General features: G+C 41.0%; 1 protein-coding gene across 1 annotated transcript; it reads left to right on the plus strand.

The window, feature by feature from the left end:
- LOC140279628 (GDNF family receptor alpha-4-like) lies at positions 1-27,875 on the plus strand. Its single transcript, XM_072374783.1, has 8 exons — positions 1-420; positions 13,966-14,232; positions 14,314-14,406; positions 14,510-14,879; positions 18,713-18,822; positions 19,268-19,402; positions 21,070-21,206; positions 25,481-27,875. The coding sequence occupies exons 1-8, from the start codon at positions 279-281 to the stop codon at positions 25,679-25,681; spliced, it is 1,455 nt and encodes a 484-aa protein (XP_072230884.1). The 5' UTR covers positions 1-278; the 3' UTR covers positions 25,682-27,875.

The following is a 27,875-nucleotide window of genomic DNA, read 5'->3' on the forward strand; positions in this document are numbered from 1 at the left end:
GCACAAGTGCAAATGCGACACGACGCACAGTTGGAGAGTGGCGTCTGGCAGTTGTTGGGAGCGCACTGGCGATTCTCCGGAAATAAACTTTTTAGATTATAGTTTATTGAATTCGCCGAATACCTCCAATAAATCTAAACGGGATACGAGAAAATAAATGGGACAACGTACATCGCGAGCACTTAATTCGCCCCGGTTCTGTTTAGTCAACTTAGAGTCGTAGACCGTCTCGGTGTCAGTCGGTTCGGGCGCAGCGGTCACAGGAGCAGCGGAAGAGGATGAGGAGGAGGCGGGTTGATGAAGCAGGAGACGGGTCACTGAGCTGCTGCGAGCCGCGTACGAGTTTCCCACTGTCCAACTCTTCAATGTCACCAGACAGGATGCTGATCATCGGACTTCTGCTCAACGTTTTCTCTCATGGTAAGCACCACATTTCCCATTTCAATTTCAACTGACTGTAGAGGATGAGCAGTCACCAGCTTTTGAGATATTACTGTTTGTCTATTGTGTTGAGAGTGACATTGAGAGTTGAGGATGCCCCAAACTTAACCAGGCACGTCTGCACATACAGCCTCTATTTTCATGCAAATGTCTGCTGAATAACAATAGATAGATTGTAACAAAAGCCTGATCCAAGATGCACAATGAAGGCAGAATGATTCAGTTTATGGAGCCGATCATTGTGATGAGTTGAACTTTTTTCTAAATTAGCTATAGATTTGCTCACTCAAATCATCTTACAGACTGTAGATGGTTCAGAATTAAAGTAAAGGAATAAAGGGAGAGGAGGGAAATGCTGGAAAAACAGGAGATAGAGACAGAGTCTTACATTCAGGGGCAATGATAACAATTCACTCAATGTTTGAATTAAACTCAGTGGACATAAAATCAAAGAAGCTTATTAAATCATATTTTTTTAAAAGCACTCTTGGATTTTATATGTGGATGACATCATGGATTCAGGTCTGTTAGGATATATCTGCCTTGGACCTGTTCCAAATAGAGCTCTCCCAAGTAATGAACAGACTGTCGTAGGTCACGCAGATATCACCGTTAAACTGAAAAATGTCCTCCTTTGCATTTTACATTAAACACAGCTCTGACTGTGATTAAGTTAAGGGTTCAATTTGAAGGCTAACGCTCATAAGTTCTGGGCAGACGCATGAAGGATCAGTTCGTTGTGTCAGTGCTTTACGAGTCTTTGTCTCTGCTGACGAACAGATGGAGAAAAACCTCTCTGGAAAATCTCAAGCCTTAGTAGATGGATTTGTATTTCTCTCCAACCTTGTGCACACGTTCAGCTTCCACCAAATGAGTTCTTACAATTGAAGTTATATTGATTTTGAATGATTTCAGTTTGATCATCCTGATCTCTCACTCAGTGCAGTGGTTGTTTATAGGTCCTGATGTTCTTCGTGTGAACCACAACCCCTTCAGCAGAATATTTGTTGCTATACTTGTAAGGATTATGCCAGGAGAGCAGGAGGGACAGGCTTCTCTGCATCCAGGAAAGTTCTGATTATGCCGGCTGAGGCTGCACATTAGAGATTATATGGCAAAATGAAAAATGCCTTCTTGTGATTGTCAAACCTTTCAGGCACCCAGTTCATCACGCGGAGTGGCAAACCTACCTGCCAGCCACTTAGATGGGATCACACCAGGAGAGGCAGTTTTTTCAAGTGCTAATTAATGGAGGTCTGAATCATTACACATGTAAATGAGATACTCTGCTGTGATGCTGAGTTCTGCCATTACACCTGATTGCAAAACAATTTTAGGACTTAAATCTTGTTAACTGACATCCCTGATAAAAAAGAACAAGTTGCATTATTTTTACTTGTCTCTCATGGAGCTGCTTTGTTTCTGCAGAGCAGTTTTCTGCACATAGGTGTTCGTAGACTGACGTTCCCTGTCCAGCTACAGCTGCCGTATAAACAGGCCAGGCCATCAATTTCAAGCAATGCTATTCCGGCTTTTAATTTGTCTGACCTTGTTCAGCTCTGTGACCTCAACAATGTTGGCGGGAACTTTAGAGCTGTAGACGCCAGCCTTCCCCACATGTCTGTCACCGAGACAGAGACATGAAACAGGAGAGCTGGATCTGCATCTATGAGTGACAGATGTTTCCCACTTGAAACAAAAGTCCCACATCTGCCTCAGGACTTCATTCGTTAAAACACATTTGTAAATGTATAAACTGTTAGGTCACCAATTCTCACATGACCCGCCTTTTATTCTGCCCCAGCTAATCTCATTGTATGCATGTGAATTTGCCCTCATCCGTTGCTTCTCTATATTTATTGTGCACTGGAAATACATTTTAAACTGAAGCATGAGCCCCCCGCAGGATCTTTGCCCAATATATCAGTGATAAACTCTTGCTGCATGACATTTAACCTGACTTTGACCCGCTGCTGTCAGGCTCCTGTGGATTATTGCTGAAGTCCCAGTGCAGACTGCAACTGCTGATTGAGTGTTGCTATTTCGGTACCTCATTAAGTGGACTTGATTGAGCTGTAACAATAGCTGTCAAAGATTTATATGGGCTCAGTTTGAGCCTGTGTGAAATTACATTGGTCTTTGAAGGTCCAACAAACTTGACCAGCTTCTGTTCGACTGTTTGCGTTCGCCACATCTTTATCTTCTTCCTGGCTTCTTTTTTTATCTTTCCCTCTGTTGCAAAGACCCTTTGTTCTCCTCTCCTTATGCAGAGGGATCGTCTTTATGCTGTCTGTGCTTGCAATTTGGTTGTTTGGGACGACAGCACACAAAAATTAAATTGGCAATATGCCCATTTAACATTAGATAGATAAAAAAGACATGAAATGCACCGTCTGAGTGTGCTTTTTTTTCACGTTTGAGTTAAAAGTAATCTTTTTAATTAAAATGGACACGTTGAGTAAAACTTCAACATGAAAATGTGCATCCACGTTACACCTGATTTTTCTCTGTTGAGCTCATTAAAAATTATCTCTTGAAATGTAATTTGTGACACTTATCTGTCATGGCCAGTTACCCAGTTTATTTGAGTGTCTCTGCATCTTGATTGTCACGTGCACACACCAGATCGCACAAGCAAAAATTCTCCCGTGGCTGCGTCTGGCCAAGAAATTGTTTGATATGTTGAAATTTAGGACTGCGCTCGGCAGCAGAATGCAGAAGCCTGAAATTTTCACACTGGCTACAGACACCGTGACCAGTTTATATGGCAACTGATGAGTTTAACCTGGAGTACAGCAGGGAAATGTGGCTGTGCAATCCACCAGCACACCTCATTAGATAAGAGATTATCCATTCAATGCATGTGCTGTTTCAGAACATGAGATGTTTGTTTTTGTGCTCACTGGCAGAGGTGTTAGCTCTCAAATCGTGAAGCTTTAAAACATTTTTTCAGAACACCTATAAGCTTTATTTGTCTCAACTTCACTGGATCGTTTCTGATGCCGTCATGTTGGAAATGCTTTGGACTTTCACATAAACCCAGACTGGAGTTTACTCTGTTTGTTGCCCTCAAAACAAGAGTCACTCAGCTTACATAAAATGGAGCAAAATCAATTGTTTGTCCAAGTGTGGAAGACAGGTTTAGTAAATTCTAGGCTAGTGTTTGTTCAACTGTGAACTTCTTTGGAAGAAGTTAGCAGCAAGGGAATGGATTGTTCTGGACACAGGATGTACAGTATGTGGATTTTTTCTTTCTTAGATGCAACATGTCATTGCTGCTGTCAGTATGGTCCTCATGTGACCATGCAGTGTTTAGAGGAGGGGTGAAGAGAAAAGATAAATCCAGTTGAATGAAAGAACTGAGGTAGAAGCTACAATGTTTCGAGCAGAACAAGGTGAGGGGTCTTTGCATTGTTAATACAATTATTAATCTTTAGTCCTGTGCCTATTTATCAACCTAAACGGCAAAGCTTATTGTATATGAACATTTATAATTGGTGTATTTTTCAGAGTGGTTAACACCTTATATCAAGGTGTGCAGGGAGCCCCATTACCCCAGATAAAATGGACCACGGTAGAGATTTTACAGACAAAGAAAAGCTACTTTTCAGACACACGCAACACTTTTGATTCAGCTAAATTAGTTGGACATGGAAAAAGCTCATTTAAGCATTTTGTCCACAGGATCATGGAAAAAATATGTAGAAAGCAGAGGAAAAGGTGCAAATAGATTCAACAAACCTGGGAAAACTTTAACATTTTGCAACCAGTTATCCTCCCGTGAAACCATATTCCAGTACTGCAACATGGATGAAGTGTCCAGGGGTACAAGTCACCAGGAGCTCAGAAATGAACCACAGTGTTGTGCAAGTTCACGCTTCATGGGAACTAGTTCAAAGTTCAGTTCACATAGATTAAAACTGAACTAGTTCACGCTCATAGTTCACCATTTGAATTTCTTATGACCTCCTCTGGTGTTAAACTGTAGAGTGTTATGAATTACTGGAATATGTTACTTATCTTATCTGTTTTAGTAAAGACCATCAAGATATTCAAAATCAAACTGTGGAAAAAAGCAAATTTTTATTGCATAGCTTCCTTTATTTGATCATTTTTGCACAGCAATGAAAGCGTATCAATCACCAAAGCTGGCTAACCTAAGGTAACCTCAACAGCCATTGGACAATAATACGACTTCAAAACATCCAGCATGAGCAACATGCCAAACACCTGAAAGAAATAAAGCAATGAGAGCAGCAGCTCTGTAACAAAATCTGGTGAGAACCATGTCAGATAAATTTCTGCTTTGTGACAGCTGTCTGCACCAAAGCCAGAACAAAAGTTCAGCTCTCCTCTAACTTTCTGCCGTGCCTTCGTTAAATCCTTCAGATTCAGCTGAAAGGCCTCTTTTTGTTTTTGCATGCCACTTTTTGTCAGTTTCTGTCATTCTGCCCGCCAATAAGTAAGCATGTTTGTAATTACTGTTGCATTACACACATATATATTTGTCTATATATACATATTTATGCTGGTAAATGGTGGAGAAAACATTGTGGAGCACACAAATGTAGCTGAAATGAAGCATTACACCATATTTGTCTACAAGAACGTTCTTCAATGTTGCAAAAATGAGCCGTGCTCACATGTTCGGCATTAAAAACAGCCGGAAAATGTCTCACTAAGCCAAATGTGCCTGTTGCAAGTGTGCAGAAATACTTGGATCAACCTCTCTTTCATCAGTTAAATAAGATAACGAGCAGAAGTTGGAGCAACAACGTGGATGTTTGTTTGTGAAGTGAATTGAAAATGCTTTCTTATTTATGAAAAACCACAAGATGAATATCATAAGTCAACAAGCAAGTTTCAAAGTTTCTGCCTGTATGTCACATGAGATTCTTTAAAACTCATTAAGTGGGATCAACTTCTTTCATTTTAAATGGTTTTGAAGTTGATTCCATGCAAAGGCAGCAGGATTTCCAAATTCAATTCGTGCTCTGGGAAGGAGCAACATGAATAAATCCTGAGTATGAAGTCAATAACTGAGCTTTTTTTGTGTGTTTGCTTGTTTTTAAAAAGTAAGACGGTAAATAAAGAGAAGACAGACCTTGTAGACATACCAATGGCTGAGTCTACACAGAGACAGAGATTTAGAATTTGTAAGAAAATGTGTGTGTGTCCATTGCATGTGAACATTGTGAGGGGGCATGCATGCGAACTATGTCACCATTATGCAGCACAGACATAAAAGTAGCAGCTACATGCCTCTGTTTGGCCTTGAATGGAAGACAAAACCTTATTCTGAAAGAAAAACCTAAAGCAAGGATGAAGTATGAATCGTATGAATAGAGGTGCATACTTGTCCACAAAGTCTGAATCACTTCACATTTATTTTGCAGATAGAAGCCACAAATTGACCTTAAATAAGGCCGGAACTCAACCACCACTGAATGATATTCACAAGATGAGACATTGGGTTTGGCAGAAAAATAGTTGACGGTCGATTTTATGGATAGATGAGATGAGACTGAGCTCGTCTGGACCCTTCGGCCGTATCAAAAAACCCCCACTTTGGCCCAATCACGAGTCTCCCCCTTAGTCTCGCCAATTGGCCCTGACATTTTGCAGAGGTATGGTGCATATTTTCTTTAAGGGATAGTTTTTTTCCTCCCAATAAGAAATGGAGTACCTTACCTCTGCAAAGAAGATGGATAGGGCTAGGTGATAGGTGCCAAAAGGAGGAACAGGGATTGGGCCTGAGATTCAGACACCTGCAGAGTGCAGGGTACTGGTCGGCTGTCATTAATTATGACGGTACGATATAGAGCAGCTCGACATGGCACAGTTTTTCCATGCTTTCTTCTCCCCTGCAGACATCAACCTTCACTCTGAGAGGGAGCAGCTGTTTATTTTCACAGCCTGTGTGAATCTGCGGCTTCGTGGACGAGACTCACCTCTTGACTGTGTGTTTATTCCATAACATAATTTAGCAGGCACTTTCCTCCAAAGCAACTTGCACGTGAGGAGTATTCATTGCACTGAGTGAGTTTACGACAGGCTTTTAGTTCAGAACGCTTTGAATATCTTTTGAGAGAGAACTGAACTCTGTGAAGCTCTGATCGTTGGACACTGGAGGATCTATCTAGAAATCCATACTTAATAAACATGCTCATGTATTCATTAAACACGAACATTCGAGCATGTGATCCGTGAGCACAAAAGTGAGATTTCAGTGACCGGATCCATTAGTATCCATTAGTATCAGTTACGTCAGGGATGTCCAAAGCCGGTCCTGCAGGTTTTAGATGTTTCCCTGCTTCAGCACACCTGATTCAGATGAAAGTAATCTCTTCAACAGATTGTTAAGTTCTGCTCAAACCTGCTAATGATGCACTGATCTGAATCAGGTGAGTTGATTCATTGGTTCATGGTTGTTATTGAGAGGATACTCAGGTACACAGCTGCTTTTTTTTGTTGAAATATCTCGTTGGAGCTTTAGAAAATCCGAAAATACCTATGATATGCTCTTTTCTCACAATTTGCCACAATGTCTTGAGATCTTGCTTTGATCAAATTACCACAGCAATACAAAACAAAAGCTTATTTTTCTGTCATGTCTTCACCCTTCTGTTGATGGCAGTAGGTTTTATGGGAAGAACTGAGCCTCCCAACCCTTCTGTGTGTCTTTCTTGAGATGTGTAGCACAGCTTTGCATGTTTGTGTGACTGCACAAACATAGATTTCCACACAAATAACACTCAATCCCTAATGCTTAAAGTACACTTTTACCATATATGAAAGCATACAGAGCTCACACTGCCATACGCCAGACTGATAGACAAATATTTGACGGTTTTACTCTCAAATATTTATATTTCCTAGTCTTCCCTCGTTGGTCCGCAGATATCTGGTGCTAAGCCTTCTTTTAGGTGCAGTGTCGCTGTAAGGCATGTGTTGAACTGTTTCAGATGGTTAAAACACCACATGAAGGAAGGCTGAGGACACATTAAGACCAGCTTGTGGATAATAGATGAGTTGAAATCAAGCTCTTGCGTTCATTTACAAATTCAATGTACTGGTAGAGCACTTCTAGGTAATTTCTTTCTAAAGTTAAGTGAACCATATGACTGCTGATAAGAATTTGGTGTTAATTGCAAAGCCAAAGAGCGAAACCTATAGAGTTTCACCTTTTCCCTTCTGAGGTGCACCGAACGCAGCATGATTTGAAGTTAAAGTTGAGTGGAGATCAAGGATATGGATATTTTACTCTGTGCTGAAACTTTATCATTCTTCCACAACCTCTGTTTGCTGTGTGAGCACAAATACTCTGAAGTCTTCACTTTGAAAGGCGTTTGTAAAAAGTTTCATGATCCAAAAACTGTGTTTAGAAGTTTAAACCAAGAAGAAAATGGTGATTTTGCAAAATATCAGTGTTAGCGTGGACAGGGTCTAAAACAAAGTGTTGTGTTCAGGTTTTGATTTGTCATCACTGCTGACACCTAAATTTATGGTCTCAAGCACAGAGAAGGAGACAGGAATGGAATTATTTCCCCTAGACCTGCTCAGGCCACTGCCCAAATATTCCTCTCATGACTAAGAGAATACATGCAAACGTTTGACCATATGTTTGATATTATAATAAAGTTTAATTTTAGAAAACACTGTGCTGAGAGGTGGGTTTCCTTAAACGTGGATCTCAGCAGAAATGACTGTGTCAATAAGAGCCATACGAGCCTTAATCAGCACCGATGTACCATCTGTGTCCCTCCTGAGGAAGCACCTCTGTTCTCTACTCACCGGTTTGAGAAAGTACTCAGATCACACGCTTTGATTTGGTCAAAATCAGCAGTATTCTGCAAGAAGTCTGGAAGCTGTTGTTATACAAATGCTTCAAAGATCCAAACAGCACAGCATTTTGAGTTCATTTTCCTGTATAGAATGAAAAAAAACTTTAATATTGGAATAAGATGAGGTCAGTCACTTTTAAAGGACCATTATCTTTACCTTTTACTGAGTTTTCTTACTTTTTTTTCTTCTTCACTGAATATTGCACTGAATATTCATGATATCCATACATAAGCTTATTTTAAAGTCTATGTGAATAATATATCCAATTTAAACATGCAGGAAATCCTAACTTCCGAGCATGTCTAATTACTAATTACTGCCATTTTGCTGAAACTGGTAACCTCTGTGAACTTGCTGTGCTATGAGCAACCCACAAATTCAGCATTCAGATGTTGGAGGGGTGGTGGTCTGTGATAGACCATTGCTTTTTTATTTAACCCTCTCTCACTGATCGGTTAGGTTTATGCAGCAAGACCGTTTGATTGAGGCAAGGAAGAGGTTTGGGTTAAGATACCCTCTTTGGCCATGTTAGCACTGCATCTTAATAGCAGTGCTTCACAGGCCCTGACAGAGCAGACACATTCAGAGCAGTTACATGCGTGCCATTGGATCAGATTAATGGCTAAATTACAACAAGGTTTAATTATTCAGCTCATGCAGACACCTTAATCTGACAAAAAAATCGGATCAAGTTACTCGCAATCGGATTAAGACCCCATGATAATTGTCTAAACTAGTGTTTGTTCAACTGTCGTGGGATCGGATCGAGCGTTCTGCGCATGCTCCAGATTTTTTTCCCGCGATCGTCACCCGGAAGTGGAAGGAGACGATATTACTGTTGTTGCCGTCAGAAAGAAACAAACAACGCGATGGAGAATGCGCCGTTGTGCATCGTCTGTGCCATAAGCAGCTCATCACAGATGGAGAGGGACGCAGCTTCATCTCGCTCTGCGTTCGCCATCTTTCTGAATGCCTGAGTTTGTTGTTGTTGGCGGTGAAGACGTCAACAGGAAGTGGCTCTATTAGCGATAGATGAAATGGGGACAGCGCCACCTATCGTACCGGGGTATGACATGCTTTGTGCCAGTGATTCCATTCATTCACCGCCATATATCCAAGGATAATTACCCTCAGATAAGGAGCATAACCCAACTACAGCTATAATCGAGTTAATCTCAGAGTTAATCTCATCATGTTTCACTGACTGAGAACACAACTCACTGATACAGTAGGCAGACATCTTACAATGGAGGGAAGATATAAAACATTACACAGACATTATTCAGAAAAGAAGACTCACCTAAATTCCAAGATGCCTCAGTTTCGCTGTAGAGATACAGATTAATTCAAGGCCCAAAAGCCAGTTTTACTCTTTTGAACTGCTTCATTAATTTGACTCAAAGTTTGATCCAAATGCTTTGTTTCTGTTAAAATTTTACTTTATAGAGAAATGACAAAAACAGAAAATTGAATCTTTGAGAAGTTAGAACAAGCTCGTTTCAACTTAATTCAGGTTCAAAACAATACTCACTAACTGTCACTGTGTTTTTTTTCAGGAAAATTAAGGCATTGGTAGAAAACATTAACAACAAATTTATGTCCAGTCCAACAGAATGATCCATTGGGTCATTTGATCATTCAACTGAGATCAGTGAGTGCTTGTAATGAGTCGTGTCAGTTATTATTCTTTCCATCATGCTGCTGTTTCCTCCCTAAGTGTGTGACTTTCTGCTGACAAGTCCCCCCCCCCTGCCACAATCCTTCAGCCCATTTCACATCAGACTCAAACTCTCCCGCCGTCTCCTCTCCAGTCAAATTACTGCCCAACAATCTGGATATTCTGCATCCCAGTCCACATGTTTGGAAGGACGGGAAAAGGAATTTGCCAAACCATTGCTCCTTGTGACTGTTTTTACTGTGTGCGGCGTGACGTTAATCTTCATCAGCTTTGCTTCACAAATTCTATTAATCACTTCAGTAAGAAATCAATAGAGTGCATTACGGCTCACATATCACAGTAATTCATCTCCCTTTCAGTTTTCTCTCATTTCAAACTCTTCTTTAAAAACAAATCCCCTCCTCAGCTCCTCATACTCAGACCGACAGCTTACCTCAGCCCAGACTTTTAACAACTTCCAGCATTTTGTTGCCTTACAGGCACCACAATTTGAGCTTTCGTTTCAACATAACATTAACAGATAAAAAGATTGAAATACCTCTGACTTGTCTGCTCTCTGCTCTTTGTAAATGCTTGTTATCTTGCATGCATTCCTGTGTATTTGTGTGTGCACATAATGAAAGACTCATAACTTTTTTTAGTCTTTCTTTATCTGTGGTAAGCATTGAGGAGAAAACACTAAGATGGAATAATAAACTAGCTGTTCACCGCCAAAGATTGCAAGAATCTTTTTCAAATTGTGGGTTTTATTTAACACTTTGGTACATTTATCAAGGCCGTAGACAGGCAGACATCTTCCTTTACACATCTTGGGGGCTGTGGCTGTGAATATGACTCTTCCTGGAGTCTCTGCAGTAGCTTTGGAATTTTTCCTGCTGCGGATTTGAAGCAGAGCTTCTGTTTATGATAAGTCTCATACCAAAGTGAGATGTAGACCTCATGCAGTGCCTGAGATTGCAAAAAATGCAGCAGCAGAATTGGATTGCAGCCGTGTTTTGTGCCGCCTGGCAGCAGGAGCTTAATCGAAGTGTGTGACCAATCTAACGCAATGCTGTGTGTGTTTGTCTATGAGCTCATGTCATGTACCATACATGTTTAAGTCCTGAAACATAAGTGCATTTGAGAGTAAAACTGGTACAGATTTTTAACAGGCACACATTAAGATTGCACATGATGATTACTCCAAACTATGCAGCATGTTTTTATGTGTCTACCCTCCTATTATTTTTGTGCCATTAACGAGTGGCAGGATACAGCAAATTAATAAGATAAAGCAGGAGAAGTGTGTGCATGCTTACCACAGCTGAAGTCTGGAATCACTGCGTATGAAATGTAATTTGTGAAGACAATTATGGTATGTGTCACATTTCAGAAAATTAATTTCCTGAATTTCTTGATTTCTTCTCTCGTCTCCCTCGGGCTGCATCTGTCCTTCCTGCATTGTGTTTCTCTTGTAGGAGCAATCAGCATTATGAAATGATTTGTGGTTTTTCATTTGCATTCGTTCCAGTCAGAATATCGTGAGTCAAAACTCTCATAATTCATCATTACTGCAGACAAACATAGCAGTTAGAGAGGAAGCACCCTCTTTATAAACAATGACCCTTTCATTGTTTGATTTTGATAAATCTTTTTGAATATGGAGGTCGTCACTTCAGGCCAGCCTAGGTGTCTTTTAGGTGTTGTGTGCAGTCATGCATCTGTGGTGGAAAGATTGCATGTTTGTTTGTCTTGCTGGGAAATGCCGAATAGTGTTGAATAAATTGCTTTTGTCTCTACGGTAGTGTTGCATGTGGAGATAGCGTCTGACTGTCTGACAGAAAAGCTTGTTTCAGATAGATGGAACTCTGTTGCAAAAAGGTTCTGCTCCTTGTTGCTCATGTGTGTAACAATAATAACAGCAGTCCAATATGATTGAGTTTGAGTATATGAATCTCAATCATATTTTTACCTTTATCTTTAAGCCCATTTCCCCCTATTATTTTTAAATCACTACCCTGTTTTCTCTTTTAAATGATAAATGCACTTTTTTAAGTGTTAGAAATGTTCTCTTGGTGATGTTTCAAGTGTTTGCAGATCTTGAGCCAATTGAGTCTTGAAAATTGGCTGTGTAACAACAGCCCTTTTGATGCAGAAAACAATTATGCTCATTTTGGGTCTGGATGGCTTTTTGGCAAAGATTCTGTCTAGCTTATGAAAATGCTGCTGGGCAGCTAACTCTTAAGAAGCAACTGAACTAAACAGAGAGGAAAATTAGGTTTGACATAATAATAAAAGCTACAAAATGATGTTGCAGTGAAGTGAACAGCTGTGAAATGAGAAATTAAAAAAAGCAGGAAATTAATCTTAAAAGTGTGCTTTGGAAGGATTCCAGCAGCAGTCATATTGCACTTAGGATATGGGTATAAATCATCACTTTTCAGGATGTGATTAATTGGATGGATTATGAAAAACAGGTATGGTCAGGATCAGGAGTATTAGCAGGGATCATACAGTAAAATAGTTTTAGTTTAGAGAGTAAGACATTTTCTCTTTGTACAGGTAGAGGAAATATGATAAAAGATCGCCAAACTAGATTGGCAAATCAATGTCAAGACATCAAATTTGTTCACTTTTTGCACCAAAATCAACAATAGCAGACTATTAGGGGATTATAGAGCAGGGATGTGAATTGAGAACCTTCCAGTAGTTTGATTCCGTGGAATCGTTACTCCGCCTGCCAAACGATCCTTTTTTATAGGTTCCGCTAACGTCTCACGCATTTGCGCGATGACGTCATATGCGCGCTTCGTCTTTTGGCTCAAAACGTTTCCAACATGGCGTCGAGGCGGAAACGTCCCAAAGTTGGTTATATTTTACAAAAAAAGGACAACACCAGAGCACGTGCAACACGTGCAGAGCTTTGATCAAATCAAAGGGGGGAAATACCCCCAACATGCTGAAACATTTGACCACACAGCATGCAGTTACTTTGCATGAATGTAAAGTCTTTGACACGCTGCCAAGCGATGGCGGCAACTCTCGCGGGGGAGCTCGTGTCACAGCGTGTTCCGTCATGAAAGTCCCAGGTAACGTAAAACTTCCAGGTTCAGGTTGATTATAACAGGGCTCTCAACTCTCACGCATTGAGCGTGACAGTCGTGCTTTTCGGTCTGTTGTCACGCGCTCCCGCCACACGTTGTATTTCTCACGCTGAAAAAAAATGTGATATAAATTTCTGTGGCGCGCCGCTATCGCTATGGAAACGGCAGGAAACAAGCACGTCTCCCACGAGTCTGAGCAAAGTAGTTATTAATAACGAGAACACTAATAAAATAAAATTGCCTTAAAGCATTTACCCCCCCCCCCCCCCCCCCCCCCGACCTGTCCAACCGCCCGCCCAAACTTTTGAGAGCCCTGTAACGTAAAACTTCCAGGTCCAGTTGATTGTAATAATGTAGCGACATACTATATGAATAATTTCCATCTGATATTAACATTTAGTTGACGAGGACTGCAAGAGGCAGGCTCCATACCTGTGGCTACACCTTTCACCCAGACAGGGAAAAGTAAAATGACAGAGGCGAAAATAGATGGTTGGTGCAGACTTGAAATCAAAGTGTTACTGTTCTATATATAACTGGATGAGAATCGATAAGGAACCGAATCGATATTGATAATGGCTAAAGAATTGCTAAATTCTTAACAGATCCCATCCCTATTATAGAGAACTATGTCACAGGCCGGTTTGAGGACTGAGGGGAATGAAACGACAGGATCGCTTAATGTTTCTGATAACGCATTGTCTGATGGCTTTAGTTTTTATCCAGGAATATTGATGCATGATAGCAAAGATGAGGCTTACTCTCTGTCATACTGTAGTCTCCTGTATTGCAGAAGTCCATGCAGTGCTACCATCTTGCTGTTTTGCTTGAAGATTAATGCTTGATGAGAGGATCATTAACCGGTTATTTGTCGCAACCAACGGGTTTCTCCTCTGACGATGCCATCCTCTCCTCCAGGTAGTCTGCCAGTATCTGCATCATTAGACTGTCTGGTGGCCGAGCAGGGCTGCATCCAGGAGCAGTTCTGCATGGGCATCTATCGGCTGCTGGAGTATTGTGCTGCTGAGGAGGCCGTGTCGCCCCTCGGTCCAGATGCCAGGCTGGAGTGCCTGGAGGCCCAGAACTCCCTACAGCGTTATCGCCCCCTTCAAGTCTGCAAGTGTCAGCGTGGCTCTCGCAGGGAGGAGCACTGCCTCAGGGTCTACTGGACAGTGCGATTTGCAGGTGGGTGAAGTTATTGGCATGGGAGGTCTTTCAAGCCTCAACTGCTTCATACAAGTGCTCTTTCTTGTGCTTGTTTTTTAGCTTATGATGAGTATGAGGTGTCTCCGTATGAGGAACTGGAGTTCAATCTGGTGAGAAACATAGAGATGTCACGTATGGCCTCTATCCAGGCAGGTAGAGTACTTCCTCTTAGTTTAACAGCCAGATGAAATAAAGGTCATGCTTTTTATTACCTGGTATGCAGCACACTGCTCTGTTTTCTTCCTAAACTCCCCAGCTTCCTCTGTGTCTGTTGACGGTCAAAACCAGTGTCTGAAGGCAGCTCAGGACTGTGGTCTCTATGAGAAATGTGGCTCCCTGCGGTCAGAATATGTTGTAGCCTGCACCAAGCCAGCAACAGCCACTGACAGCAGCTGCAACCGGCAGAAATGCCACAAAGCTCTGCGGCGCTTCCTGGAGCGCGTGCCAGAGGAGTACAGCTTTGCTGTGCTCTTCTGTCCCTGCTCTGACACCCTGTGTGGGGAGCGCCGGAGGAAAACCATCGTCCCGTCATGCTCCTACGACGAGAATGTGAGAGGGGAGGAACGAGTGGGGAAGCCCAACTGCTTAAGTCTACAAAATTACTGCTCCAGAGACGAGCTGTGCAGGTAGGATGGATGTATGAGTGTGGGGGTACAGTACAGAAATTGGCCTTCATGATAATTTAACACAACACAACAGTATCTGTACATGCAGTGTGCCACAGATTCTGCAAAGGTAACAAAAATGCAGGAGCCAACAACAACGTCAGCGCAGCATAACAGTTCCATCAGTCCCATAATCCATCCTCCATACTTCACTCCATTTTTCATGGCCATATTAGCAACTTTGGACCTCGTTCACCAACAGTTCTTAAGGACAAATGTGTTCTTAAATCCTACTTCTTCAACGTTCATTTGTTCTTGGGTAAGAACAAATCCTACGAACACTCAGGAGAGTAAGAGTCAGCTGGAAACTATGCCATCGATTAGTGGTTCCACCTTTTTTTTTATATGCCGAAGTGGCCTTTCTTCATCCCAGGTCTGCTCACAAAATGGCGTATTTACTGTTTCCTTCAGAGGGAGCGAATCTTTCATGACCACGAAGATTAGTGTGGACAGATTAATGAGTACCTATCTGAACGCTTTAGGCTACTAAGAGCTGTTCTCGTGATAGTTCTTGTTGTATAACCAAAATGAGTATCTTCTGCTTATCTGCCTTCACCAACTTAACAATAGAGATCTACGGTGGAACGACAGTGTTGGTTATAAACTTGATAAATCAGCCCAGGTCAACCACAAAATATATTTCTAGCAAGATGAAAAACAAGCAAAGCGGCAAAGAAAGCTGCTTTAAACAGAAAAAGCACGTCTGAGTGTGTGAATTATTAAAAAATGATCTGATTGATTGATTTCTGTTGGTTTATTTAGCAGATGTTGCCTATTTTTAAGGCGCGTGAGAAAATTCCACTCATATTTAGCCAGATGCAGCAGTGGCAGTTTGGTGCTCTTGGTATCCAATAAAGAGCAAACATAAAAGTGATTCATCAAAGTAAAGGCTCGTTCATTTTCTCCCGTCCAGGCTTTAAAATTTCAATTAGTTTTTGAAACATTTCATGACACGACTGGGGATATAAATCTGTACATATAGACGTGATTAGCTGCAGTTTTCATACATCGTGGGCTCATACACTGAAGATGATCTGTTATAGTTCAAAGCATTTCAGAAATAAAAATAACACATATTAGTTACAAATTTTGAAACCCAGCAGGAATAAACCTTTGGAGTAATCAGTCTCTGCTTTGGGCTCCAGAAGCATTCTTTTCTGCTGACATATCTCCCACAAAGACGCTTCTCAGTGAAAGTAAAACAAAGTAATTCTTTGACTCTGAGACGGTTGAAAAAGAGCCTCTTTCTGTTTTTCTTCACTTTCTAACAGAACTGATTAGTTAGGAGGTAACGCTTTCATTGCGTTGGTCTCTCAGGTTGCCATGGTGATACAACCAGGTAAGAAGTGAACCAGCTTTGCAACTTTGCAAGTCCCCAGCTGAAGCTGAAGTTACCTCATTAAACCGCTAATCCTTCTTCGTAGTACAGGCAACTTAACCACCTCAGCTGGCCACTCTTAGTAAAGAAGGAAGGAGCAGGTCCACTCTGAGCTCCCGCTGCAGTTTCTGAACTTCTCCCCTTATCTCGGAGAGTAAGCTGAGCTTTCGATCTGAGCGGGGGGTTGGGACGTTAATGGAGAGCTTTGCCTTTTGGCCTAACTACCTCCCCACCTCTGCATCCCTGCAGAAGCTGCAGCCAGCCGGTGGATCTCACGGCCTCTTTCACATCAGTCACATCAACCTTGAGACTAAACTCCTCCGCCTGATATAGATCTGCCCCTGAATGCACCATGACTTCTTTTCCAGGAGAGAAAAGCACCGAGTCATTATTGATTAGTCCCTGCCAGTTTGTGTTTTCTGATTAACTTGTACATCAGAAAGTAAAGAAATAAAGCCATCATGCTTTCCTAGATCCCAAAACGATGCATTAGTCTTTATTATTTAAGAGCCCAAAACACTCAACTGTGATACAAGACAAAAATGAGAAGCATTTAAAAGCTGGCATTTTACTGAAAGAATGACTGGAATGATTAATCAATTATCAGAGCTATTGCAGATTTATCCTCGGTCCATAGACGCGTAACACTTATCGTTGCCTAATCTTGCTTTAATGGCACAAACAAAATGTCACCACACATGAGTGATGATCACTGATGAGGTTGTAGCTCAAAAATCAACACCTTAGAATAGATTTAGTTCGCTTATATCTCAAATGCATCCTCTCTTACTGCTTATTGTTCATAAAAATATAAAGTTACTTCAGTTCTTTTGTAATTATTCTGTAAAAACAAATGACTGGGACTAAAACTGATGCTGTTACATTATAAAAAACAGAGTTAACACAAAATAAGGACTCAATAAAGGCTGAACTCATGCATTACTGCTGAAGAGAATGCGAACGGCTCTTTTATAAATACACATATACATATGTTCTGTTAATCTCTGAGCAATGAAATTACAAATGGAAATGATTTGGACTTTTTGTGAATGTTTAATTAATCAAACCCTGTGGCCCCGTAACCAGAGTGATATTCATGAAAAATCCTCATTGGAGAACAAAAAATAGCCTCGTGATAGTGGCTCAGATGACTGATGCTGTTGACATCTATTTTATTCATAGGAGTAGCAGGTGGGCTCGTGTGCTGGCGTGCCAGGTAGCCATTTTAAAATGACAGCAGGCTGCGCTTTGATAGGAGCAGCATGTTGTCCCTGTTCAAGAAGCTCAGGTTCAAAACTATGAATGTCATCTATTATTGGACAGTACGTGTAACCATGAAATAAAGTGATTAAGTTTACTTTTCCAATGATTCTCCACAGAGAAGGGACTGATGTCGATGAGAGACATAACTAAATTTCATTCGGCACAAACTCTTATCCCAAAATGAAACCTTAAAAACACTTAAAAATGCACAATGATTTCTCCTGAGTCTCTGTTGAATTTAGATTAGATTAGATTGAACTTTATTGATCCCTTTGGGACGTTCCCTCAGGGAAATTAAAGGGGAAGTTCAGTTTTTTTTTTTAAACCTGGACCTTATTTCTGGCATGAAATACGTTCATCTACTCACCGAGAACAGTTTGGTGAAAGTCGGCGTCCTTCAGAAGATATTTAGATAACTGGAGATCCATATAACGGAGTGAACGGGGCTTAGAGGATGCAGCCTCTAAATAAGGCATTATCTGTCTTTATTTCACCAATACTTTAAGAAGAATGAATGAATGAACCTGTACTATAGCTCTGTTAGCTCATAGCTGCTGTGTTGTTGTTATTGGGGGCTTAAGGGGGGCTTTCTACACCCGGGTCACATGGGATAAAGTCATCGCCGCCGCAGCAAAGCTTATTCACTCCGTGCTCTGTGACGACCGGCTTTCTTCACTGCTGCTGGTAACTTGGTTCGTGTGTTTGCGTATTTCCAAATTGTCCAAACAAAAAAGATTACTTGTGCGAAGTTCAGCTTTCACGGGCTTCCTTTGCACAAAACTAGCAAACGCCGTGTGAAGGTAGCCGAGTAAATAAGCTGTGCTGCAGCTGTGCTGAAATACGGCATGAAATACGTTCGTGTACAAAGTGAGGAGGAAATAAGGTCCAGGTTTAAAAAAAAACTAACTTCCCCTTTAAGTATATATAGTATGAAAATGATACATGCATTTATACATATCAGGATATGTACGATAAAGATGGATAATAAAATAAAGAAATCCTAGCAAGAGAGATATTGCTATTCCATCCTCTACCTCCTGATTCCCCCCCCCCAGAGAGGAGTGTCTGATGGCGTGAGGGACAAAGGAGCTTTTGAGTCTATTGGTCCTGCACTTGGGAAGGAGCAGTCTGTCACTGTATTTGTGTGTTTCAGATCCCGCTTTGCTGATTTTCAGCACAACTGCCAGCCCTCCTCTGTGTCAGCCTCAGGCTGTGTGCGTGAGAGCCGAGCCATGTGCCTGAAGGCCTACACTGGACTCATAGGTAAGGCAGAGAAAAACTGATTAAAAAGGTGCGTGAGACTGAAACGAAATGACTCGCAGACCTTGTTGTCAGTACTGCTGGTGTCTAAGGTTGAGCCGGTCTATATGTTTTCATTTTGTTGCGCAAAATAACTCCACAGGGGTTCACAAATAGTCACCCGCCATAAGCTGCTGCTCTGGGGATTCAGTTCGATCGTTTTAAAGAATTTGATTAGAAATCATGTTTCCAGCAGCTCCATAAAAATGGTGCTGGTAATAATATTTCCCTTTGTGATTTCGTGAACCTGCAATTACAAATGCTGAGAGCTGGAAAGCTGCTGACGCTCGCTCTGCAGCCCATCTAACGTTGTTTGTGGGCTCCGCCTCACCTTCCAAAGAGCTGTGAGCTGAAATAGGGATGGTTGGTCAAAGAGAAATCTAATTTAAAAAGTTGTGTCTGTAACCAGGGACCATCATGACTCCTAACTATGTGAGCAACAGCAGCACGGAGGTGTCCCAGTGGTGCACGTGTGAAGGCAGTGGGAATGACTGGCAGGGCTGTCAGCGCATCCTGCACATGTTCAGCAACAACGTTTGTCTACGTGAGTAAAATTTGTGGGTTTTTGTGACGGCACGGCTTCAGAACCGCAAACAAATGCAGTTAAGAGCCTGAAGTTTTTACAGAAATGAAGTGAAGTGTATGAAAATATGAGCTGATTCCATTTACTACATGCTAGTTGAGGGCTTTGTTACAAATGTCATCATTATTTCATTAATGAGTGACAATATTATAACAGGAAACATTCTTACAGCTCAGCTCAGAGTGACTGACACACTGCTCCTTTTCATGCTAATTAACTGGTAACTGACAGTCCTCCTGTATCAGCATCATAACGGAGCCAATTTGATCTGTTAGCTGTCAAACGTGAGTTTTATCTTAAGTAATGCTGATCTAACTGAGCGCTTTATAATGCACATTAATACAGAATTCAAATGAGGCGATGTGCAATTGATGATTGAGAGCAAATCACTGAACCGTGATGTTTTCTAATAAATAAATGAATAGTAAGAGACGCTCCTCTGGTGTTTGGCTGCCTGCCAAATGGGAATCTGATTTCCAGGCTCTTTGGAGTCAGTGAATCCTTTCACCAAAACTGATGAACAAAATGTGTCTTCTTGTTGAGTTGTCGCCAAACCAAAATGGGCAGAAAAGCATCAAACGTTCCATGTAGTTGAGGCATAGAGGTGGGTCAGTGACTGTGAATGTGAGTGCAGCGAAGCTCTGAAACGAGCCTCTAGAGAAAGAGCACTGTGTGAATTTGACTCAGCAGTCTGTGCTCTCCCTTCCTACGTAATGTGGTCCGCAGACGTTAGGCTGAGGCTGGGATGAGCTGCGTTTCCTCACCAATGCAAACTAAAGATGATGAAACCCAGTGGCAGCACAGCAGGTCTGTTATCACAGGGTGGGAAATAATGGACAGTATACAAATAACCTGAGGGAATAGCCAAAAGCTGGAATCTCCTCCTCCTAACTTAATAAACTTAACTATTTCTTTGTGTTTGGGTTTAATTTTCCACAGTAGTGAGACCATGTGGGAATTATCTGATTTTTGATGGCCCTGATACTTAAAAACATTTATTTAAATAAATTATAGCTGATAAGATGCCAGTTTAAGCAGATAAGGCGTAAGATATAGAGATACTTATATTTAGTCTTTAGTTTGCTGTCCTTTGCTGCAATGCTTTTATTTTATTTAAGCACTTTGAATTGTTTTGTACATGAAATGTGCTACAAATGAATTTGACTTTGACTTTGCATTACAGCACCTCCAGTTTTTATAATGTTTGAGCCACCAAAGCTGTCACTGCATCCTTTTTTCCTCCATGTTTGATTACTTTATTGGATTTAAGTCGGATCCAGCAACATTTGGAACATCTGAATAGATGCAGAATTACAATATTTGTGTGGAGAGTCAACAGGGTGTTACTATCATATCTTGGTTTAGTTTAGAAAAATAAGTATATCATCTGAGGGATGTGAAAATTCAGAAGATTTGAGTTCAGTATGTCTTGGATTCATGGCTCAGTTTGGCTTTGGAGATAAATCAGCTAAGACCAAATCTCTCTTTTTCTAATGAGCATCTAAAATAAAATCTATCCCAGGCATTAGAAAGTCATTAGAAAATACACTGGTTTTATTTTAGCGATGATTCAAAGATGAATAAAGATGTGAAACTAATGAAGATCTCCCCTGCTGATTTTGTTTCAGGCAATGCCATCAACTCCATGGGAATCTCTGCCCCTCCTCCGGTGGAACTCACTCCCGTGCCAGTTTCTCAGCCATCCCCTCGCGTTTACCAGGAGAGAGTCCATGTCAGCGTCAACACCCTCCCTGAATTTAACAGCGTACGTACCCACTCCCTCCACTGGCTCGTGGTGTCAGACGCTTCATTTCCAGCTCAGCAGACGCTGCAGCCGCAGGAAAATAAAAGCACGCCGTCTTTCCCTTCTAAGGGTTTACATACGAGGACATAATGACAAAGAAAGAACCTGCAACTCGTAAAATTAGGCACATTTTACATTGTGTCATTATATTTTCAACCAAACCTCGGTCAAGATGCCCAAGAGGTTTGTGAAAAACTAAGTACACCCCATGTTTCAGTAGATTTTAAAAGCACCTTTAATAGGGCCCCATAAAATCTGTTTTATTTTTGTCCATTTAAATAGTTGGGAATCCTGTTTCTTTTACTCTTATTTTACTACCAAAAAACAGTGTTTTTAATGTAAATGACTAAAATGTTCACAAAGAGCCGTATATTATCACGGTAGTAAACGGGGCAAGGCCAATGCAGCCTCTAAATTTCATTTTAAAGCGGCTCTCGAATGAGCTAAATGGCGTCGGAACGACTCCAAGTGACACCAAAATGTTATCAATGAGTAAATGAACGTATATACAGCTAGAAATAAGGTCCAGGTTTTAAAAAATGGAACTTTCCCTTTAAGCTGTAGGACTAGTTAGTCTTTTTGTGAGTTAGTCACATGAGTCATTTGGCTGTTGCTCGGCTCTGTTTTGAAGGTTTAGTGCCTGTAGGTTACTGTAGGTTTTAGCTTGAAGGTTTAGTGCCGGAGTTTTTTTTTACGTCAAAGAGCCGCTTCGCCATGCTTACATTGTTTTGAAGGCAGAGGGGCTCAGCCTGTGGCGGGGGCCACCCAGATTTGCTTTCCTCCATGCAGTTTTCTCCAGACATGTGTTCCTCTTCCACACAAAAACAGCATTTCAGGCAAATTCTGCCAAATTTCGCGATATTTCGCGTTAAAAATAGATTGAAAGACTCCTTCCATGAGATGATGATCAATTAATCAATCAATCAGTGTCTTTAAAGAACAGCCCCTGGCTGCCGCTCACCTCCTTAACTTATGGTGCACTTATTTATTTTGGTTTAGTTTTTGTTCAGTAAATAATTGCAATTTGTGGTTATTGTTCAGATGAAGTTGTATTTTCCCTTTTTTACGGACAGAAATGATTCTTTTAAGAGGTTATACTTTATTTTTTAGATGTCTCACATATACATATCAGAAGGGACTGTAGCAGTGAGTCGGGCTCAGGAGCTTGTTGTATAATCTCAGATTGTGTGTTTGAGGATTAGCAGTAGGTGTTTCGCAGCATTAAACTGAACCCTTGCTGTTAGTATTCATGTATGCAAACGCATCTGCTCTATATTCTCCTTTGTAATCCTCCTCACTTTGTATTTGCTCTTCCTCTTTTGCAGGACATTCAGATAAACAGTTTGTCTATTTCTCACAGACGCCACCACTAAAATATGTTCAGACGATGATCTCTAATGGATGCAGTAAAGTGAACATAAACTACACTAAAACAGAATCACCTTGACATTATTTTGGCTGAGACTAATTTTAAGAGAGCTTGAGCAAAGGTCAGACCTGTGCATCCTGACACCATCCATACCTGTTTGAGTGAAGGCCTCACTGTACTGAGTAGGGCTGCAGCGATACACTAATCTCAGGATACGATACACGGCATTCAGCCAACGATTCGATACGATTTTCTACGATTCAATACGATTCAATACGATTTTCTACGATTCGATACGATTTTCTACGATTCGATACGATTTAATTCACATCATTTTCTGAAAGATTTTAAAGGGACGGTGTGATTGGACATGAATCGTTGCTGATTGGACTGTGATCCGTCCTTTGAACTGGAACAACACCGCCAGACAAACGGAAACAAACAAACGTGACTTCAGCGTACGCAGACTCATGTTTATGTTGTGGATATTACATCAACCTGCTTGTTTAACTTGCTAAATACCATAAACACAAATCCAAATTCTCTAATCACAAACCATCTTTTTTAATTTTTGAGAAGGAGCTCAAACATTACAACAATCCTACATTCTATAAACAGAAAAGCCATCAAAACCACTGAGCTATGCACTTTATATAACATTTTTATGAACTAATTTATCACTGTTTTGTATGATGTGACCCCCCCCCCCCGGCATTGTTTTGTATTATGTTAATGTGTGTTTTCACTAATTGTAACGTCTGACTTTTCAATAAAGTTTTCTTAAAAAATTTTTTTTAAAAACGATACTCGCGGCTAAAAAAAATTATTTATATATATTATATATATATATTATTTATATATTTATATTTATTATTATTTTATCGGGAAACAAAATATCGATATATATATTGCGGTATCGATAAAATCGCTCAGCCCAAGTATCGAGTGCTATCTCAAAACAGTGAGTGAGAAATGTATGTGGAGTTTTGCACATCCTGGGTGTGTTGATTTGTTTCTTTTTCTTTTTTGCTTAAGAAGGGCATCTTTTTTTTTCATCTTTAGGTCATCATCAGTAAGACATCAGACTTTAAGTTGGGTTGACAGACTTCTTCTCGATCTGTGACTTCTGATGATATATAATCAAATCAAATTAGCCTGATATCATGAATCATGCATTGTGCTGCACATGCTGCTGCATTTTTTTTTCTCTGTTAGCATAAAAAAACCCTCCAACTGTTCTTTAGACCTTCAAACATGTCAATAAAATCCAACATAGATTAATTCAGCTGCCTGTGCCGTAAAGGGTGGAGCACAAAAAGTCGAACCACAGTTTACTCGCATTAGTGAGACCTCAACAGCAGCTGGGAAACTTGTAAAATTGCAAGATAAAGTAATACTTTTAGAGAGAACACGGCCCTATTTCTTAATTGTTTCTGAAAGATATCAAATCACGTTGCCAGAGGGGTTAAAGAAAAAGGGAAATGGCTTTCAAAGCCATTCCATCTTTTTGAGTGCAGTGATTCTTTACCCAAACTGTTGAAAACTTCTCCTCCTGGGAGTAAAAACTGCAGTGGTAGTTGCCCATACAATATGTATAGAAAAGAAGGGAATCAGACACATCCCCTTTAGGCTAATAGCAGCTCCGTAGATCTGAGGATGAAAACATTTCTCTTGTTCCACGTGGCAGCCAATCCCAGGCATAATTGTTGAATCTCTATGATGGTGCAGCGGGATGAGAACAACCGCAGCCCCGGACATTCATGACCTCCACCTTTTCTCAGTATCTGGATGTCAGGTGACATGCTAACGTTCTCCAGCGCGGCTCGAGACACCGGTTCTAATCAGCATCAGTAAAAGTTTCCACTTGGCTTTCGTCCATTTTAAATGAGCTTTGAACCAAGAAGTCGCAGCATTGCTGCATCACATGTCTTCTCCTCAGCATTATAGAGCTTTAACCTCCATTTGTGGAAGTCACAATGGACTGTGTTCACAGACAGTGACATCTGGAAGTGTTTTGGACCCATGCAGTGATTTCCATGACAAATTAATGCCTGTTTCCAATGCACTGCAGCCGGAGGCCCCAAAGATCACAGGCGTCCTGTGTCCACTGCACACATCACAATCTTTTGATGAAACTTGGCACTATAGATGATGGAATATTTACTCTTCACAGTTTAGTATTGAAGACATTACTCTAAACTGGGTCATAAATTGTAGATGGTTTGTCGAACCTCTTCCTATCTGTTCTTCTGTCACATTCTGCCTCTCTGAGGTGTCTTTATGTCCAATCACATGACTGAGCTGTTGCCATTTAAGCTAACTAGCTGTAATATGTTTCTCCACTTATTTCTTTTTTGTTTCTTTTTACCAGCCTTTTCTTTCCTATCAAATTCAAGTTCAGCTTATGAAATAGTTCAGTTTCACTGTGTTTTTGATGCTTTATTAAGAATAGAACGTTGTCTTCTGATATTTGCAAAAACATTATGTTATTACATGTTTATATTCAGCACCGTTGCCTCACTGCCAGAGGGTTCCAGGTTCGATTCCTTGAATTGAATTGGCCTTTCTGTGTGGAGTTTGCATGTTCTCTCCGGCTTCCTGTTAGGTTTACAGTTGACTCTAAATGAACACGATCAGCCCAGCGATCATTTCTGTGTTCTTCCTGCTGAAAATACAGAAAATGGAAATGTAACACGAACATTATCACTCTTTCTAATTCATGTCTTTTGCTTTATGGCTGTTCTGGCCGTAGAACATTTTTCTGTTAAGTAAACTCTGTGTTATGTAGACTTTCTCATACTGACCTCCCCTACACGCTTCCCTGCTCTTGTTAATTGGAGGCATCGCTCTTTTGCTGCTTTTACAGATGGAGGACAGCGAGGAAGAGGAACAAGAAGAGGAAGCAAGTGAAGAATTCAATGTCATCCCACCATATTCTGAGAAGGAATCCAAGACTGAGTCGGGTGCCAGAGGGAGTCCGCGTGGAGCAGCCAGCCAAGCAGTACCTGCCTTGCCATCTCTGCTTCTGCCAGCTCTCATCCTGAGCTGGAAGTGTTGGAGCTACTGAAAACCCCAGTCTTTCTCCATCTTACATTTCACACTCGCTGCTGCTGTCAAATCCACCCCAGAAGAAATGTAAATGCTCATAGCGTTTTTCTTTGGCGTCCAACATTTTTCAAACTCTCCCAACTCGATGTTTTAATTTATTTCCTCCTCTCGAGCCTCCTCGAGTTCAACAAGATATTCATCGTCCTGCAGTGTCTTTGCGGAAGCCATGTTCCATGAAAGGAAGAGAGCAACATGAGCAGATATGTGAGCGCATGGGTGAATTGAGAAGTGCTGTCTGGGCAGATTCTCTATCTGGAGCCTGCTTTACACTCAAAGTACATCCCCCCTCTTATAAAGAAGCACAGCGCCCAAGGCTGCATACGCTATACGTGGCTCCAAAAACCATAGCCAGTCTACTTAACTGCAACTGGGCTGTAGTACAGTTTTGATTTCTATTTCATGACTCATGTCACATCCGTTTCACTTCTGCCCCTTCAGCTCTTCCTCTCCCTCCGTCATGCTGTGGTTGAGTGAGATAATCCACTTTACGACAAGCTAATAAGAAAGTGAGCCACACTTGCTTTGTAAAATTGAAAAAGAAACACTCTTTGAAATTGCTCCATTTACAGATGAATGAGATGCAAATCGGTGTGGTCACATTTTTGTCTGGTTCCTCTCACTTTGTGCACCAACAAGCGGAGTCACTCTGCTCGCTTTGTTTTGTTTGTTAACACATCACTTGGCATTATTTCTGCAAACTCAACCACAGGCAAAAGTAATGAGATGACTTTCCATTGTGGAAATGACGCAGACTGAAAAGCAACATAAGCAATTACAGCACAATTCAAATTGCATTGCATGCAGGTGAGGTCTGAAATAAGGCTCACGGGAGAAAAAAGGCAATTTACTGCTGTCATACCCTCTCACTTTTTCATCCTTAGGAAATCTGCTTTTAGTGCTCCTTCTCCATCACGTACTTTAGATGGTTTGAGAGCGAGATGCAGCGATAGTGACGGACACAGGAGCCGGCAAAGCCTGCTGGCTGCTCTGATCATTGAGCAGCACATCGAGCCATTCTCTCTGCCTGAAATATCTTTTGCTGATGGTAATGGTTTTTCCTCTTATGGCTCATTTTCCTGTGAAATTAAGGAGCTGCAGGGGTGGAGGTAAAGAGAAGTACAGTGAGGTATTTGTAGAGGGATAAACTTGTCTAATCCTATAAGAAGAAATAACCAGCCTGAGCTCTGCATGGAAGTTTTTTCCATCGCCTCATGTTGTGATTTTATTGTGGTTATATTGTGGTCTGTGCTTTTTAAAGTCATTGTACATAATGGTGTAACCGAGCTGGGAACCATAAGGAATCCTTATTATACTGTATGTTTAATATAATTGGACGACTGTATGAGCCCAGAGCCTTTTTTTGTTTTTTGCCATTGAACTGGTTTACATGACGACTTCTTAAACATGTGGACTGAACGGTGTTAAGACAGAAATGCAATGAAAGCATGTGAGCACTTTGGCTCTGACTGCAGGCCCAGCCCACCTCAGATTTGACAGAAGTGAAGGTTGGACTTTTATTGGATTTTGTGAGGTTGAGACATGCAGCGACTGTTACACACTTCAAGGCAAAGTGACATCATGCATATTTTTTTTTGAGTCCTTGCTGAGTGAAGCAAAGAAGTGGATGAGGAAAAATCACTTTGAAAAGTTCTGAAGTGTGACTGCCGGTTTGGTTGGTGGGAGAGAAAATCATATTTGAGCAGATTAAGGAAAGGGAAAAAGTGTGGTTGGAAGACCAGACGGCGTTCACACATTAACCCGACCGTGGAAGAGACTCGCCGCCATCGCCACGGCGCATCACGGCGTCACACTGCAGCATCCTCTGGACTTTACTTCCTCATCTCACTACGTTTGTTTATATTTGTAAACTATGTAAAGTAAACATTTGCATCAAACTTTAGTTCTATTTTTGTTGGAGTTTCGAAGCAAATCTCCATCCGTAAATCAAACTCTCAAAGGAAAAACGTGACCATTTCCCCCGTTAGACGGTCTGAATTGTGAAAGTGGTGAGACTGTACAGAGTTGTTTCACGTGCTAACCCTCTAAAAAACATGCCAAATTATTCTAAATATAACGTGTAATAGCTGTAACTTTGTGCCATAGACGTGAGTTTGACAGTTTGTTAATAGAATAAAAGTCATATTGAAAATGCT

This window comes from Leuresthes tenuis, unplaced genomic scaffold (assembly GCF_036924035.1).
Source record: "Leuresthes tenuis unplaced genomic scaffold, fLeuTen1.0.hap1 SCAF_21, whole genome shotgun sequence".
NCBI lineage: Eukaryota > Metazoa > Chordata > Actinopteri > Atheriniformes > Atherinopsidae > Leuresthes > Leuresthes tenuis.

Coding starts and splice junctions, on each gene's coding strand:
- LOC140279628 (XM_072374783.1), top strand. CDS start 279: ATGAGGAGGAGGCGGGTTGATGAAGCAGGAGACGGGTCACTGAGCTGC. Junction 14,880..18,712: donor TCCAGAGACGAGCTGTGCAG/GTAGGATGGATG, acceptor TGTGTGTTTCAG/ATCCCGCTTTGCTGATTTTC. Junction 21,207..25,480: donor CCCTCCCTGAATTTAACAGC/GTACGTACCCAC, acceptor CTGCTTTTACAG/ATGGAGGACAGCGAGGAAGA.